The sequence below is a fragment of the Lycorma delicatula genome, chromosome 8 (genome assembly GCF_047948215.1).
Source record: "Lycorma delicatula isolate Av1 chromosome 8, ASM4794821v1, whole genome shotgun sequence".
Classification (NCBI taxonomy): Eukaryota; Metazoa; Arthropoda; class Insecta; order Hemiptera; family Fulgoridae; genus Lycorma; species Lycorma delicatula.
The window spans coordinates 112,583,858-112,602,984 of record NC_134462.1 but is presented as its reverse complement, the minus strand read 5'-3'; the positions used below and the strand labels follow the sequence as shown (position 1 = coordinate 112,602,984).

Below are 19,127 nucleotides of genomic sequence, written 5' to 3'. Positions count from 1 at the left end.
AAGGAATTCTATAATTTTTAACAAAATTTTGAGAAAGTCTTTAATTGCTCCCTAATCAGTGAGAAATTCTCTAATTTGATTCAATTAAGAAAAATGAAAAAACATTCATTATATTAAACAAATATTTTTGTGAACTACAATAAGTTTAAAGTAATAAATACTGTACTGAAAGTTCAGTCTCCATTCTAAATAATTGCTGCATAAAAGGGATGAAAATTTATTCATATTAATAAACAGTATAGAGTGGAGGTTATGTTTTTCTGAAAAAATAAATTACACAGAAATTTTTTTGCAAAATACTTTTAATAGCAATAGACTACAGTCTTATGATCTGTAAGTTTTTGATCCATAGATGTTCAAAGATCTATCAATCCATACATGTCTGCTGATTGAAAATAATTTTATTTATAAATGTACCACACAAAAAATATAGAAAAACAATAAAAAAATATACATAATAATATTTCAAAAAGGTAGATTTAATTAATAATAAAAATTTATATAAAAGATGAAATTTTTATATGTTTAATCAAATGTTATTCAACACTAATCAAATGCTTAAGGATCTATACCTCTAAGTACATTTCATTGGTTAATAAATCAATCCAGTCAAAACAATTTTTATTACTAAAAATAATAAAAATTTTTGGTTTACTTTGTATATTTTTCTTTTATGTAGTTTAATGTATTAACATTAAACTACATAATATCAGTTAAAATATCCAGTTAAAAAAATTCTTACAGCAATAAAGATATCCAATATTATCAAACTATTTTATTTTTTATAATTCGTATTATCTTGTAGAATTGTAAACAGGAAGAATATTATTCACAATATGATTGTAATAAATTGTATAATTTTTGTAATAAACCACTTTTGATTGCTAAATTTATAAACTGAAGTACTAATTGCATCAAAAATGTCTACCTTATATTATACACTTCTCACTAAATCTCATATTATAAACACTACTTTTTAAATTTTTATCACATAAAAATAACCGTTATTGTTCACAATATTTAATTTAATCAACCTGCAGTTTACGAAAACTGCCAGTTAATATGTCATTATGTGGCCCACATGATCCTCCATTACGTAAAGCAGAGACTGCACCAACTCTCGCACTCTCGCTATACATTTCGGCATGTACCTTAAGATCTTCATCATTAGCTAACAGTCTCGGATGAGAAGTTTCTAATTCTTTCATAAAGAGATCTGGAACAGAAAGATTATGTGTTCAATCTGCAACTAATACATAACTCATCTCATTAATTTTACACTACCATTATATTTGGTTGAATACACTCTAACAAATATGCAATGTACTTTCTTTTTAATTTATACTAAAAAATTTTTTGTCCTGGGAAACATTAGTAAACAATAAATACATAAGACTTTAATATACTACTTATTTAATATGGTTCATTTTTTACAGTTTCTTAAGTGTGCCAATAAATACTACAAATAATGAACATTTTATTTTGTCTGACTTTCTGTTTTCTGTGTCTCACAGCAGGCAGAGAGTGCACATAGTTCTTATATTTAGTCATACTAATAAATACATTTAATGTAACTCATACACAGTCAGATTAGTGTTCAAAAAAATAAAAGCATGCATACTTATTACACAATTACATATAAATTGCATCTACCCATTAATAATTTTCATGGATATTTTTTATCCAGCTATCACTTCCCATGTGAAGTGTCCCTAATTATCTATGCATAAACCAATTATTCTTGAACATTTTAATTTCAATAAAGGTAATTAAACGTTATAAAGTCTGATCCAGATATTAAGCGTTAATATCTGGATCAGACTGATGATCTTTGTAAAATTGGACACACATGGACAAGGCGGTTGTCATTTCTATGATCTGATTTATCAGGTATTTGCTTTGACTATACCCACTGTAAAAGAAGTGACTAAATCCAATTACTGGGTTCAATAGAAATATTCAGAAAAACAAATTAATAATAAATTAGCACGTATGAAAAGAATATCAGTTTATTATTAAAATAGGTTTAAGGAAGTAAGTTAAATAGGTTTATGTGTCTTAAGTATGAAATAAAGATCACATACCAATTGTATTTAACTAATATTCACAGGGAAATAGGAGTTAACATAAACTATTTTGGAATTATGTGAATAGTAAAAGAATAAAGTGTGAACAAGTATACTATGTGTGTGATGGTATTACAATCGCTGACAATGTGTCTCAAGCATTAAATTTTTGCTTCAGCTTATTGTGATAACTCAGAAAATTATGAAATTGATGACGTCGATTCTTCAGATGGATGTTGCGATGTTGGCACTCTTGAAGTGAAGTACATTATACTTGAATAAGTAAATAAGGCTATTAAGAGTCTTAAACTTAAAAGATCTTCTTTATGTAATTAAAGGATACGTAAGTATTCTTTGTCATCCTTTATTCTCATAATTTAATTTCACAGAAAAATTGAATTATCATATTTACAATTACTCTGTAATGACATAAATTTGGTAAGAGTATTTGTGATGAAAGAACATGGAATATTACTGGCCTCTACATTTACTTACACCATATCGATTTTCTAATCAATACTGTCAAAAATTACTTATTTTGTAATTAGGAGTATCAAAACTATTTACGGATATCAACCCGATAATAAAACTATTTTACGTTTTTTTGTAAAGAGCAGACTGGATTATGGATCTGTTATCTTGAATCCATTCTAACAGACTACGCGGAGTTAAAGTGCAGAATAAATTTCTAAGATTTTATATTACAAGAAATTTAAAAATTCCTGTGCTTTCTGGAACTGAATTCTTTTTATGCAAGGTTTTTTTTTAATTTTTTGAGGGAAAAGTAATTTCTTGAGCTTTCGTATAAAAATACGAGTACATGGAATGTCACGATTACAAAATTAATATCTGCTGATCGTCTTAAAAAGGGCATCTAACATTTCTGCAGAACTTTCCTTAATATAATCAATAAATTATAAACTATTGTTGATCGTGAAATTAAACAAGAAAAAAATCATAACTGATATCTACTTTGACCGGTTCTTCTTATTTGATTTTGATATTGCGTAGTTATTATATCAGTTACATACAGTAGCCGCCACGTGTCGACGAGCTTGTATGATCGCCCGCACGTTATCGCTATACTATTGTACTCTGAAACACTAGCACACCATGATTAGTCATCTCGTAGTAGCATAAATATGATGCAACTGTTGTTTACGAAGCGATGTATTTAAATGTGTTTACATTATTAAGAATGGGACATTATGTTTCAAATACAAACAGTAATTTTTATTTTATTTTATCTTTGTTTCTCTTTTACTTTTCCGCGTATATAAAGTTCAGTTCTGTGGTTATCCCTCTCAGTACGGTTCTTTTGGCGCGTGTCGTGTATTTTGTTACGTAGTCGATTAATGTACGATACCATATTTTGTATAAGTCTTTATCGTGGTTTACGGTTCAAACTTTTTAAAGTACTGTTAGTTCACGTGCGAATAATTGTGGCTGAATTTAAGTAAACAACGCCGAAGAGAGGCTCGCAAAATTACCCACCGAGTTGGTCTAGTGGTGAACGCGTCTTCGCAAATTAGTTGATTTCGAAGTCGAAAGTTCTAAGGTTCAAATCCTAGTAAAGGTAAAGGTAAAACATTTATACGATATGAATATACTAGGTCGTGGATACCGGCGTCCTTTGGTGGTTGGATTTCAATTAACCACGCATGTTAAGAATGGTCGACCTTCTTTCTTTGCCCTGTTTAGCCTCCAGTAATTACTGTTCAGATAATACTTCAGAGGATGAATGAGGATAATATGTATGAGTGTAAATGAAGTGTAGTCTTATACAGTCTCAGTTCGACCATTCCTGAGATGTGTGGTTAAATGAAACTCAACCACCAAAGAACACCGGTATCCACGATCTAGTATTCAAATCAGCGTAAAAATAACCGATTTTACTAGGACTTGAACGCTGTAACTCTCGACTTCCAAATCAGCTGATTTGGAAAGACGCATTCACCACTATACAAACCCGGTGGGTAGCTCTATATTACTGACTCTTAACTAACATTACGCTCAGTTTAAATGTAGTGTAACTTTTTTTTAAATTTTGAAATTTTGAAATTAAAAAATTTTTGGATTTAAAATTGGCGCTCGATCTTACCTGAGGTTCTCGATTAATTAGCACCGGTGAAAAGACACGCTTGCATGGTGAGAATTTAAGTGAAAAGTGGCAGTGCTCTGTGTGAGAAGAAACCTTAGGTTCTGGGCAACTGGCCTGTGCTCAGGACTGGTCAGCCTGGTCCTGAACCTGAGGTTTTCATACTACTAACGTCGAAGACAGGCACGCGAAATCATCCACCAGGAGGTCTGAGTTACGTCCAAACTCAGATTTTGGGTAGAAGTCGGATGACGGGAATGCCATGGCTAAAAATGAAACACCAATTTTCAGGTCAAGGGTCAGGGTCAAGCTAAAGTACAATCAGGGTCATGGTCAGGGTCAGGGTCAAGGATCAAATCAGAAAACGTCCGAGGTCATTCAAAGGTTAAATGTAATACAGTCAGCTTAAATGTAATCTCAAAGGTCTGGGTTAGTTCAACTGTCATAAAATATGGCAACAGATATTGATAAGGTTGGATAAGTTTATTCCACAACTTCAGGTAAATTAACGCAATTATATAGTAATAGATTATACTAAACATATTTTAATATATTTATTCCCGATTATTATCATTTTTTTTAACAATCCTTTTTTCTCTTATTCATAATTCTTTAACGTCACCTAAATTAAGATATTTGGAAGTGTAGTTTAAGGAGCATGAATGAATATGCAGAATGAGTTACAAACAATTATACAAAATTTACGAACATATCAATAATCATATTTTCGAGAAAACAACTCTCTCTATGAATCATGAGAGCTTGCCGATGGTGAGAGGGCTTGAGTGCTTAGTGATACAGGGTTCGTGGACCGAAAATGCAACCATATTGGAGAGGTATCTGTTGAGAGCCAGACTAAGGAATGATTCCTGAAAGAGGGCAGCAGCTCTTACAGTAGTTGTTAAGGGTGTAGGATAGGACTTAAACGGCCATATCAACATCACTTCTGAGTACTGCACAGCTGAAAGCCATGGAAAACTACAGCTGCTTTTTTCCAAGAAAATGTAACTCTGCATTTTCATACAACAAAGTTGGAGGCACCTTCCTTGGTAAAATATTCCAGAGGTAAACTAGTCCCCCATTCGGATCTCGAGGTAGGGACTACTAAGGAAGGGGTCACCAGAAAATAAAAAAGTAACATTCTACAAGTCGGGAGCATGGAATGTTAGAAGTCTAAAAAAGGTGGGTAAGTTAGAAAATTTTAAGAGGGAAATGGATAAATTAAATGTAGCTGTAGTAGGAATTAGTAAGGTTCAGTCGAACCCACCGGGTTGGTCTAGTGGTTAACGCGTCTTCGCAAATTAGTTGATTTCGAAGTCGAAAGTTCTAAGGTTCAAATCCTAGTAAAGGTAAAGGTAAAACATTTATACGATATGAATATACTAGGTCGTGGATACCGGCGTCCTTTGGTGGTTGGATTTCAATTAACCACGCATGTTAAGAATGGTCGACCTTCTTTCTTTGCCCTGTTTAGCCTCCAGTAATTACTGTTCAGATAATACTTCAGAGGATGAATGAGGATAATATGTATGAGTGTAAATGAAGTGTAGTCTTATACAGTCTCAGTTCGACCATTCCTGAGATGTGTGGTTAAATGAAACTCAACCACCAAAGAACACCGGTATCCACGATCTAGTATTCAAATCAGCGTAAAAATAACCGATTTTACTAGGACTTGAACGCTGTAACTCTCGACTTCCAAATCAGCTGATTTGGAAAGACGCATTCACCACTATACAAACCCGGTGGGTAGCTCTATATTACTGACTCTTAACTAACATTACGCTCAGTTTAAATGTAGTGTAACTTTTTTTTAAATTTTAAAAAGGATTTAAGCTTAAATTTATTTAGATTATTCAATAATAACAAATTTGTTTTTTACAATTTTCATCGATACACTATGAGTAATTTATCTACTTCACAATAATTCTCCAGACGGTCACCACCTACGTTCAGCACTTCTCATACTGTGATAATGGTTTTTAATAAACTCTTATAAAAAATTCTATTTTAAGACGACCGAATAGGGGTTGTCATGTAAAAGAACATCGCTGTGAGAATCCTACTACATCTTTGTTTTGTACCTCTGAAGTTTCTTCAGTCTTCACAACAAAATTTGAAATCGATCGGCAAAATTACCTATGTTGCAAAATACTTCATATTCAACAGTTCCTGCTAGAATTAGCCCTCTCAGTCTGCACCTTTCTCTAAATTTCCGATCGATTTCGCATATGTAATATTTTCCGTATGACAAGATCATAAATGGATCTCCGCTGTGCTTTCTGGAACTGAATTCTTTACGCGACGATAAGTAGAAATTTTAATTATTTTATTTGCTTTCGCTGAAAGTAATGATGTCCGTTTTTTTTTTTTTTTAATTAATTAATTTCAAAGTGATTAAAACTGTTAACTAAGCACATTTTCATTTTATTTCAGCATCAATTTCAAAAAATGTTGTGAAATGTTGCGTATCTCGAGAACGGCTGGACTTGGGCAGATGAAACCAGTGCCAATCGATTCAAAAAATTGGAAAATACCCTTTCGGTTAAGCCTTTCAAAATCACGTGAGAATTGAGCTAGGGTGCACCGTTTTTGAGATACGCCCTATTTTGAAATTAAAAAATTTTTGGATTTAAAATTGGCGCTCGATCTTACCTGAGGTTCTCGATTAATTAGCACCGGTGAAAAGACACGCTTGCATGGTGAGAATTTAAGTGAAAAGTGGCAGTGCTCTGTGTGAGAAGAAACCTTAGGTTCTGGGCAACTGGCCTGTGCTCAGGACTGGTCAGCCTGGTCCTGAACCTGAGGTTTTCATACTACTAACGTCGAAGACAGGCACGCGAAATCATCCACCAGGAGGTCTGAGTTACGTCCAAACTCAGATTTTGGGTAGAAGTCGGATGACGGGAATGCCATGGCTAAAAATGAAACACCAATTTTCAGGTCAAGGGTCAGGGTCAAGCTAAAGTACAATCAGGGTCATGGTCAGGGTCAGGGTCAAGGATCAAATCAGAAAACGTCCGAGGTCATTCAAAGGTTAAATGTAATACAGTCAGCTTAAATGTAATCTCAAAGGTCTGGGTTAGTTCAACTGTCATAAAATATGGCAACAGATATTGATAAGGTTGGATAAGTTTATTCCACAACTTCAGGTAAATTAACGCAATTATATAGTAATAGATTATACTAAACATATTTTAATATATTTATTCCCGATTATTATCATTTTTTTTAACAATCCTTTTTTCTCTTATTCATAATTCTTTAACGTCACCTAAATTAAGATATTTGGAAGTGTAGTTTAAGGAGCATGAATGAATATGCAGAATGAGTTACAAACAATTATACAAAATTTACGAACATATCAATAATCATATTTTCGAGAAAACAACTCTCTCTATGAATCATGAGAGCTTGCCGATGGTGAGAGGGCTTGAGTGCTTAGTGATACAGGGTTCGTGGACCGAAAATGCAACCATATTGGAGAGGTATCTGTTGAGAGCCAGACTAAGGAATGATTCCTGAAAGAGGGCAGCAGCTCTTACAGTAGTTGTTAAGGGTGTAGGATAGGACTTAAACGGCCATATCAACATCACTTCTGAGTACTGCACAGCTGAAAGCCATGGAAAACTACAGCTGCTTTTTTCCAAGAAAATGTAACTCTGCATTTTCATACAACAAAGTTGGAGGCACCTTCCTTGGTAAAATATTCCAGAGGTAAACTAGTCCCCCATTCGGATCTCGAGGTAGGGACTACTAAGGAAGGGGTCACCAGAAAATAAAAAAGTAACATTCTACAAGTCGGGAGCATGGAATGTTAGAAGTCTAAAAAAGGTGGGTAAGTTAGAAAATTTTAAGAGGGAAATGGATAAATTAAATGTAGCTGTAGTAGGAATTAGTAAGGTTCAGTCGAACCCACCGGGTTGGTCTAGTGGTTAACGCGTCTTCCCAAATCAGCTGATTTGGAAGTCGAGAGTTACAGCGTTCAAGTCCTAGTAAAGCCAGATATTTTTACATGGATTTGAATACTAGATCGTGGATACCGGTGTTCTTTGGTGGTTGGGTTTCAATTAACCACACATCTCAGGAATGGTCGAACTGAGAATGTACAAGACTACACTTCATTTACACTCATACATATCATCCTCATTCATCCTCTGAAGAATTATCTAAACGGTAGTTACCGGAGGCTAAACAGGAAAAAGAAAAAAAAAAGTAAGGTTCAGTCAGAAGAGGAATATCCCTAGCTCAGCTGTACCATTCGCAACACATATACTTAGTATAGCCTAACAAAATAGTTATAACTTTCAAATCACCAGATATGTTCCACTATGTTTTTATAATTTATTTTTTCAAGAATATCTTTCATCACATCATATGTCTCTTTCAAATTAATACCATAAGCGATTGGTATCGAGGAATATATTTACCGTTGTGTAGTAGAACCACTTTTAAACTATACTTGGACAAATCTATTAAAAGGCGCCAATCCTCGGTTTTTGAACTTGTACTAAGTGCAACACACCCTCATCAATATTTGTGCAATAAACCAGATTATTTTTTTATCAATAAAGTTTATAACTTTAAAGAGTTTTTTACTTTGCTAAAAACTTTAGCTAAATTTAATCAGAAAAAAAAATCTGATAAAGGATCATTCCTGCATAAAATAAAAATTGTATATATATTTATGTAAGTATTTAAGAGGGCATAACCTCGATATATTCAGTTGTATGGCTAGTTTTCATATCAGTTAATATTGTAAGGGTCAGAAGAAAAGATTAATCTGAAGAAAAATAGTTAATCTGACTTTGAAGAATAAAAGCGGTAGATACTTTGAAAGGAAAAGATATTAATTCAAATATTGAATGAAATACTATGAAAGTATACATGAACAAGGATCTTGCAGTAATGATCAGGGACCTTATATAAGTAACAGAACTTCATTGCTATAACTACTACTCATCAAAAAATTAACTATTTAGTTTAAAAGGTTTAAATTATACATTTTGTAATTACCTATCATTTCAGACATGGGCATATCACCACCATATTCTTTGGGCAGCAAAGTTTTATCCACATATTTATGAACTTCACCTATATCAGAATGTATCTGTAACATTAATATACACAACTGAAGTTAGATAAAACTGCACAATTAAAATACAAATAATCTACATTTTTAAACATAAATTACTCTTAAAACAGAAAGATGGCTGACTAATGAAAATACAATTTTATATATATAAAATTGTGTATGTATGTGTGTGTGTATGTGTATGTGTGTGTGTGTGTGTGTGTGTGTGTGTTGTGTTTTTGTTTATCAGTACCTTATTTTTTTATGTTCATTTTAATAGATTACAAAATAAAAACAAAGTAATTGCTATTTTATTAAGAAAAATTATCATTAACTTAGTAATGAATAAATTATGAATGCACAGACAAAAGTTTAAAATATTTTTGTGCAATCAGTATTCAGGAATCTAATATCAATTTCTTGTGTATAGTGAATTCCCAGTTAATAGGACCACCGGTTATTCAGGGCAGCCATTTAATTGTGGAAGTTCTGTAAAAACAAAAACATATTGGCATAATTCATGTAAAATTACAAAGGTTTAATGGCCCAAAATGCAGCTTGTAAGGCCCACTAATTCATGTAAGATTTTTTATTTTACTCATAAAATAACACAGTTTTCTTAGGTATAGAAAATACGATCATCACAAAAATATTAAAGAGGGATATTGCAAATCTGAGATCGATAAAAGTGAAGTTTTTATATATTTTTTTTTTTTCACAAAAAAATTGCAGTAGATGGATAAAATTAATTTTAATTACTAGAAGGATAAATTAATAAACTATTTTTTTTTTAAATTAGATTTAAGAAAAGAAATGAATTCATATATATAAATTGCTTATTACAAAAAAATTCTAATTATTATTAATCAATTATTTTTTTTTTAATAATAAAAATATATTATAATAATATGGATAAAAGAAGCAAAAAAAGGAAAAGCTAACTTCTCCTATTTCAGTGTTTGAAAGAGAACCTTTTTTTGAAATAAATGATTATGACCAAAATGTCTATTTTTCACTGATTTGTTAGAAAGATATGCAATGTACAACAGAAATTTCATAAAATAAAAAAGTTTTGTTATAAAAATTTTTTTTAAAAATTGGTATAAATTTGATTTTACACTAATTAATTTATAAAATATTTATAAGCGTAAATGTAATAAGTTTTATTCAATATAAAATTTATGAAAACCTTTTTTAAAAACTGTTAACTTTATAAAACTTCTTTTATTAGCATTACAGTATTGAAGAACTGTCTACAATTCCATACAGTCAATTCATAACAGATATGAGTACCCTTTTCCCTGTGGCTTAAGAAAATAACATTTATAAAACAATTCTTAAAATGTCTAACAAGAAAAGAATACAAAAGAAAACTTCTCTTTTTTCTGTTTAGCCTCCGGAACCACCATCTTCCTATTAAACGCATTTACTTTTATAAGGATTTGAATGCTAGATCATGGAAACAGTGTTCTTTGGTGGTTGGGTTTCAATTAACCACACATCTCAGGGATGGTCAACGCTGAGACTGTATAAGACTACACTTCATTTACATTTACATATCATCGTCTGAAGTAATACCTTATGGTGGTTTCAGAGGCTAAATAGAAAAAAAGGGAAAAAAATAAAAATTAATAATAATCAGGAAACTGTAATAGCTGTCAAATTATATAGCAATGACCATTAAAGCATTTTTATAACAAATGTAACACATACCTTGACTCTTTTCTTTATTTTATCACTGATCAACCTCATTCCAAAATCAAGAGCATACTTTACTGATGGGTGTACATTTATTACATGAACTTCTTTGTGTCGCATTGGTAATGTTCTCTGGAAAAAAAACAACAAATCATTCAGTTACTAATTAATTATAAAGAAATATAACAGGCAGTAAAAAAATTCCATCGTTTAATTACAGAAGAAAAAAAATCAATACAACAGAAATGATCAGTAGTTTTGTACTGTATTACTATTATTTCTTCCATGGTAAATTATTAAACTCAATACAGACTACGTGCAATGGTTTTACAAAATCTCATTAAAGATTATTATTTTCAGCAAAGTTTTCAACCTCTGTATATTTAACCTTGTATATTACAGCTCAGTAAATTTTTTCATTGTTTTCTTTATATATATAATATATAGACTTATATAATATATATATATATTTTTTTTATATATATATTATATATTAGTCTATTTTATTGTCATCAATCATTTGTTCTGGTGAAAGTTTACATTAGTTTAATATTTTCTACCAAATGGATTAAATTTCTAATTTTTTTAACCTATGTCTTTTAATACATATTTTAATATATGTATTAAAACATACACATCATTAAGAACATGATATGTATGTCAAATGCATTTTAGTAACATTATAAGAAAATGTTAGCTGTAATTTATTGGATTTATCCCTGAAAAATACTTATAAGATAAACATGTTCATGAATGTCATATATCAAAAGATGTAATTCAAATTTTGATTTTAAATTGATATCTTTTTCTCTCTCTCTTTGTGTGTGTGTGTGTGTGTGTGGGTGGGTGTGGGTGTGGGTGTGTGTGTGTTCACGTGAATAAGATATAACTAAAAAAATAAGACCTCATAAATGATACTTTTACAGAAAAAAAGAACTTCTTTACCTCTCCATTCTTAGTTATTCTGACAGCTTCTTTAGGAGTGAATAAAGTGAGATGAGGAAATGATACTCCAACTCCATCATTGAAGTGTACAAATCCTTTCACTTGATTTTCTTCATCTTCCATTAAAGTTTCATAAACAATGCCATGAATACGACACATGTCAGCATTAATATACTTGTGTGGATCAAATTGACCTAAAATGGTAATAATAAAAGTAATATCAACATAATGTACCTACCTTTACCTCTTTAATATGTACAATAAAAATGAACACTCAACGTATGAAGCAGAGCGTTTTGAAGCAATTGGCTACTTCCTTCTCTTGCAGAAGTTTGCATTACCAACTATCAATTGATATATTAACTAGAGAAAATTTACAGTGAATAAATTATACTCAAAATTATAAACTATTTTATGGCAATAGCCTGTCATATTCATGACCTAGATGTTATACCAAAAGTTTTAAAAGGTAAAAAATTTAAAAGTTTTCGCCCAAGTTTTTCTATTCTGTTTGTATTTTGTTTTTTTTTTGTATATTTAGAAGGTTCTGCTGTAATTTTTTCTTTTTACTATTATCACAAGCAACAAAGAGTAAAAAATAAATTAACACAACACAGCTTTTCCCGTAATTTCTTCTATTTATTTTCTATTCACCAATTTGTAGTAAATATTTATATTTATTTTTCATTATGGTGTTGGGATTATTTCATCACTGAACCAGAGCATCCTGACTGGGGAATCAGCACTCAAAAGGTAAAACAGGAGTATTTTTGTTTGCTTATATTGATAGAAAGATGTTAAAAGGTTATTATTCCACCATGGTTGGGAAAGAGAAGGATTGATTGTTTCAAACGTTCTGTTGTATGCTACAACATACAAATCCCATTCCTACATCATCATTTGGGTCATTTGGAATGGGAGATCAGCATAATTGATATAATCTTGCCCAAAGCCAAGTTGAAAATGGTAACCTTCATCAATAAATATAATTCTTAAATATTATAAAACATAATACAACTCAATAGTTTTATTCATCTTCAGACAATCCTGAAGATGCCTAGTATCAGATTATACAGAAAATTCTGAAGTCATAAGAGATCCAACACCGAATTAGTAGACTTAATGTTAAGGAGTATATGAAATGAAAATGTGTTAGGGAGTATGATCTGGATCAAGCATAAAGTTAAAAGAAAACCAACTGGCAACCAGTCCTCATAACTGAAAAAGAGACCTAAAGGAGTATGATTGAAATTTATACTTTGGGGGGCTGCATAAATATTCTCTTTTGATAGAAAAAATAATTTTATGTCATTTCACTTCTATTTTAACTTTAGAAAGTTACTGTGTTTAAGAAAGTACTGTTATTGTTGATAAAAAAAAATTAAGGCAAATTGTTTTCACAGTAGTTTTTATGAATGTAAAATCTTTATTGCATCAATGAATGCCTAAACAGTTTTACAACAAACAGTACTGAATCAAAGCCAGATACAGAATTTAACATAACTTAAAGTAACTAGAATTTTATTATAAAAAAACTGATCAAAATTTAAAAAATAATTAAAAATTTCAAAAAAAAATATAGTTAAAAAAAGCAATAAAATAAAGAATACATTTTCATTATAATCTTACCAGGGCGTGCTATTATGATTCGACGACCATGAGAATCCCTTTTAGGAACAGCAAATAAGTACCTGTACAAAAGAAAAAAAAAAGAATCATGTTGAATAGCATGAAAAACTAGATCAGAAAATAATTTAATAGAACAAACATGCAAGGACATAATAATCATACAAGGCTATAACTGAACATAACCTGTCAACATTTTGGCACTTCATAAGTTAGTTGCCTGAGATGGATTTGACTTTGAAAAAAACTCTCCACTACAGCATTATGCTTTTATCAGAATATTATAAATACTTAACTCTAAACTTGGTTTTCAATAAATTTATTTCTCTTTGGATACCTTACAAAAAAAATATGAAATCTGTAAATATCTTCTTAAAACTCATCAGCCAATGAAGTCTAGTATCTCAGGAGTTAGTGCTAACATTATTGCTAATACAGTAAAAATAGTTTTGACACTGGCTAAACCTTCCACGATCAGTTGAAAAGAATTGCATTTTATACTTCAATATTCAATTAGTTTAAATTTTGTTGTACTGCTGAATACATTAAATTCAGTGCAAAATGAATGAGTTTACAAAATTTATAAAGTAACAAGGTAGCTTCTTTAAATTTTAATGGCTGCACAGAAATAATTTAGATACGGGGAAAATAAACAATGATCAATATCAATAATATTCTCTGAATAACTGGATAAAGTAGACCCGTGGACTGAAAAACTGATTTTAGACCACCACCATTAGAGTAGGTCTCCAGTGCACCTAGTAAAAGTAGTGAGGCTTTTGTCATACTTCTAGAACAATCCAGTAACGCCTATATATAATTGATATTTTATAGAAAATATTACAAATATTTCTTTTTACCTGTATATATTTTGTTTTATATAAGGGTATAATTATTGTGTATTTATCCATATAATTATTCTGAACAAAGCTAAGTTTCATCAACCAGAGTGATCAAATAGAAACATACAAGTATACTCATAAATAGTTAAAAATCAAAACATAAGACAAAAAACTTCATTTTGACTTTTCAGATCAGTTTGAGTCGATTAAACAAAAATTAAACCTCAATTTTTAATTTTCAGCTACAATATTCAAATATTTAACCTACTTCTTTATTAGACTAAATTAAAAGTAAGTTATAAATTGATTATTCTCCTCTAGATTTCAAATGTCAAACCTACAGCCCTTACACTTTCTAAATGCAGTTTATTTCTAAGAAAAAACTTGAAAAATGTATAAAATACAATTGTTAGAGGTGGAGCATAATATCCTTAAATCTTCTGAAAATTCCAGTAATAATAATAATAATAATAATAATAATAACTCATTTAGAGAAAAGTAAAGGAAAATTTCAAGTCTATTCACTGAAAGAGTCAAAAGTTAGAAAAATCAATGTTATTTATTTTTTTAATAAACCAAGAAAAATTCAGAACCTTAACCATACACTTAGATTTCCAACTCCATTTGAGACACAGCATCATCTTATTATTTCATCCTCAAATCCAATTCTTTCAAAACTTAACAGAATAAAGCCCTCTTAATGTACAAGCTACCACACCAAATAACATAATGTCAGGTTAAGTCATTCTGAAGTATCAACCAAATAGACATGAACACATGAACATATTATATATATATCAACTTTATAAACATATTTATTAATTTATATATCAATTATTTATTTGTATGTATGTTTTTACCAATTATTAATATTATTATTATTTTCTGTTTTACGATTAAATGCTTTTGTGCTGTTCAATTTTTTTTTTTTTTTTTTTATCATTTCTACCATAAAATAATCAAGCAACTGGTTGCACCCAACACAAAAAATTGCAGTAAAACCTAAAGTTTTCTGGAAATTGAGGAGAACACTGTTCTTTAAATTATCTTTCCAGTCTTTCTTATGGCTGAGATACATTTGAAACATCTAAGATACAAGAGGCACCAGTTAAGAGTTAAATTCTGAGAATAATAATGTTCATTCACAGCCAATCAGTAAAAAACCTAGTCACATGAAGGTCTGCATAAAATCCTACACCTAACTTCAGCAGTCTTGGCAAATTGATGAGCTAATATACTTGGCTAAGCAAAGAATATAATGAGAATATAATGAATATAACCCTCACTTAGTTCTTTCTTTACCAAGGAAATCTGGCATGAGAATCCTTTATGCCTGTGAATTACACAGCCAATTCCTAAAAATTCAATGGTGACTGTGGTGATCTCTTTTCAGATCTATCATAAACATTTTCTTAGAGTCTTACAATATATCAGAATAAGTAGTTCCTTAAATGGTACTTAACTAATTTACCTCCAACCAATCATGTTCTATACATACACTAACATGTACAATTTGTGTACATATCTAAGCATACAAAAGTGATAACTGCTAGTAACTGCAAATGAGGTAAAATAAAACAAACCCTTTCATTAAAAGTTCCTGCATTGCAGGAAGCCTCATGTCCAACTTTCTAAAACCAAGTTCATAGCACTGTCTGAGTAATATGTATCTTTCCATTGTTTCTTGTGCCATTGGTATACTGAACTTCTTAAAACGCAAAAACCGAAGTAAAAAACTTGCGTCTGAAATACAAATAACTTTGATTAAAAAAATGGTTTGTAAATCTGTAAAAATAATTATTACTTATTTATTATAGTACAATTTAGTGTTACTCTATTTTAACCCTTTAAACACAGAATTTCAAAAATTCCTTTCTTAGTGTGCAATTTACACCATAAGAAGCATGTTACACAAATTTTCATCAATTTATCTTCAGTAATTTTTGCTGGGCATTGATTATGAGTCAGTATATATATATATATACAGATTTAGATCTATTATTCAGAATTTACAAATTGAAGAATAACATGAAATATTTATCTAAAAAGTTTTTTTTATTATCATTATAACTGTTATTTGTGGTTGAATATACATGTAGTCGCACCAGTGCAGCATTTAATGTAATCATAGCAGTTTAATTAAATGTATTCTGGATTGCTGTATTAAGGTATTGTATTAGTTTACAATACAATATTTTTACAAATACATATATTTTTTTCATTGTTTAGTACACAACAAAAGAAAAATATTTACGATTCGCTATATTTTTGTAATTATTTTTCTGTTTATCATTTCTGTTGTTAAAGTGACACAAAAACTAATGAATATCTGCACTCATTCAATTTATAACAAATTCCACCCACTTTGAGCAGTCATCAAGCAAGTTTGTGCTAGTTCCATGCCTTTCACCAGCACATATCTAATTATAACCTATTTGAGCCAGCAGCTTTGCACACAATGTAGCAATAATATTCACTCAAACTTCTATGACACAACTGCAGGTTGACTGTCTAAAAAAAGCTCCTATCATGCTTTCCTACTGAATCTAATAGCAGAAAACTTTTTACCAATTAATTATGTAATTATAAAAACAATATATTTCAGCAAATAATTTCTACAGAATTACTTATGCAAAAGTAATTTTACAATACAAAATTAAGGTTATAATTATACTTTTTTGAATTTTATCTTGGGTCCAAAGATGTATTGATAAATTCTTATAATTTTATAAGAATTTATATAATTTTATTGTATTTACAATACCTAAAATTAATTTGTAATGTAAATTAATACAGATTGTAAACATGTACTGATTCCAGATTGTCAAAATCACTCACTAGAACCAGATATCCCTTATTCAACCAGAATAAGAAAATGAAGAAGTAAAATCTGATTTTACAGTAAGAATATCACAAAAAAAAACTATGATACTGACCCATTCTACATGATAAAATGCGAGGATTATTGATTATCCAATTTCTCATCATTTCAAGTGCCTGTTTCCTTATATCATCATCTTCACGTAACTCTTCTTTTGCAATTTTAATAGCTTCTTTAGTCAAAGGACATATGTATTCTAATTCACCCATTTTGAAAGACCAATTGAAATATAAGTCTGGTGAACAAAAAATGAAATATTGCAAAAATGCATTAGAAAAAATCAAATCACGTATTTATTAATGTAAGTACAGCTAGTCTTATCATATGCAACAATATATAATATTTTGTACACCCTATAACCCAAAAGTTATAGAACATAGGAACCTTGCAAAATCATATAAATATATTAATATTTTGACCCTAAACAAAAAAAAATTACAGCATAATCCAGATTAGAGACTCATAAAATCACTTTTAAAGTCAGAGCAGATGTTTAAACACCCACCTTCAACCTCAATTTTGTATACTGCAATTAAACGATTTTGATATGTCTAAATAAATCTGGAAAATATTTTTCAGAATAAAAGGTTTTTTTGTAATTTTTGTATGATTCTGACTTTATAATTTTCTATTAAAAAATTATTTTTAATATACCTCCAAGAAAGCTACAGCTGGATTGTTTTAATAAAATAAAATGAAAAAAATATGTATTTTGTGTTTTTGATGTGAGTGTGTAATTTTGAAAGAATGGGTTCCAGTGGGCACAAAACAAATGAACCAGAATTATTACAAGGACTTTTTGATAAATCTGAGAGAAAGAATCAGAAAAAAATAACCAGAATTATAAAAAAATGTTTTAAGTTTTAATCAGAACAACATGCCTGCTCACATAGCACATTCTGTGAAGCAATTTTTTGCCAAAAAATCCATTATTACTGAACATTGTTCATATTTATCAGATTTGGCACCACAAGACTTTTTTCGGTACTTACATATTAACGCCACCGCAGCTACAGCTTTATTTAAAAACAAGTAGTCAATCGGATTTTGATGGAAAATGAACAGTCTCTTTATTAATTTTAATAAATGGTTATTTATATTTATTTATTTTATAAATATAATTTAACCAAACTTAACCTATGCTCGCTTCGCTCTCTAACCTTGACTAATTAACACCGTAATTTTTTGAGTATTTATTTAATAAATTCAGCAATTATTTATTATTTAAATAATTAAAAAAACACTCATGTTAATTAGTCAAGGTTAGCGAGCAAAGCGAGCATAGGTTAAGTTTGGTTAAATTATATTTATAAAATAAATAAATATAAATAACCATTTATTAAAATTAATAAACAGACGGTTTTGAATCTATGTTAAACTCTATATCGGCCCATTTTCCACCGAAATCTGATTGACTACTTTGTTTTTAAATAAAGCTGCAGCTGCAGTGGCGTTAATACGTAAGTACTCTTTTTTCTTTTCTCTAAATTGAAGAATGTGCTTAAAGAATGTTTTGAAGATCAGCTGATGCAGCTAAAGAAAAAACAGCAAATAGAAACTGATCTACCCCATGCCTTCGACCAATGGAAAACCAAGACTACATTAATGTGCGAGTGCAAATAGAGACACTCCATATTAAAGTGGACAAGCATTAGAATTATAATACATATAAATAAACCTGAGTTATTGTATCAGTCTCATTATTTAACATGTACCTCATGTTTTTATTAATGATAAGTTCATCATTCATAAATACTATATTTAATAGCTAATTAATCGATTTACTACTGAACTATGTTCCTACTAGATTCATTTTAAAACAGGATGTCAGATATAGCATTGTATGAAAAAGTTCATTATTTCACTCAACTGTAGGTAATTTGAAGTATAAACATAT

At 30.0% G+C, this 19,127-nt stretch overlaps 1 protein-coding gene across 4 annotated transcripts in view; it reads right to left on the bottom strand.

The window, feature by feature from the left end:
- Window positions 1-308: 308 nt before the first annotated feature.
- Window positions 309-19,127, bottom strand: part of LOC142328717 (alpha-tocopherol transfer protein-like) — a 30,750-nt gene continuing 11,931 nt past the window's right edge. For 2 of the 4 annotated variants that reach the window (XM_075372666.1, XM_075372665.1), the window contains exons 2-8: window positions 17,286-17,465; window positions 15,933-16,092; window positions 13,511-13,572; window positions 11,882-12,075; window positions 10,952-11,068; window positions 9,181-9,274; window positions 309-1,216 (exon numbers count right to left, since the gene is read on the bottom strand). In XM_075372666.1, coding sequence (XP_075228781.1) covers window positions 1,026-1,216; window positions 9,181-9,274; window positions 10,952-11,068; window positions 11,882-12,075; window positions 13,511-13,572; window positions 15,933-16,092; window positions 17,286-17,439 — 972 coding nt within the window. In that variant the 5' untranslated portion in view covers window positions 17,440-17,465 and the 3' untranslated portion in view covers window positions 309-1,025. The remainder of the gene's footprint in view (window positions 1,217-9,180; window positions 9,275-10,951; window positions 11,069-11,881; window positions 12,076-13,510; window positions 13,573-15,932; window positions 16,093-17,285; window positions 17,466-19,127) is intronic. The other 2 variants (XM_075372664.1, XM_075372663.1) reach the window with 1 other exon arrangement.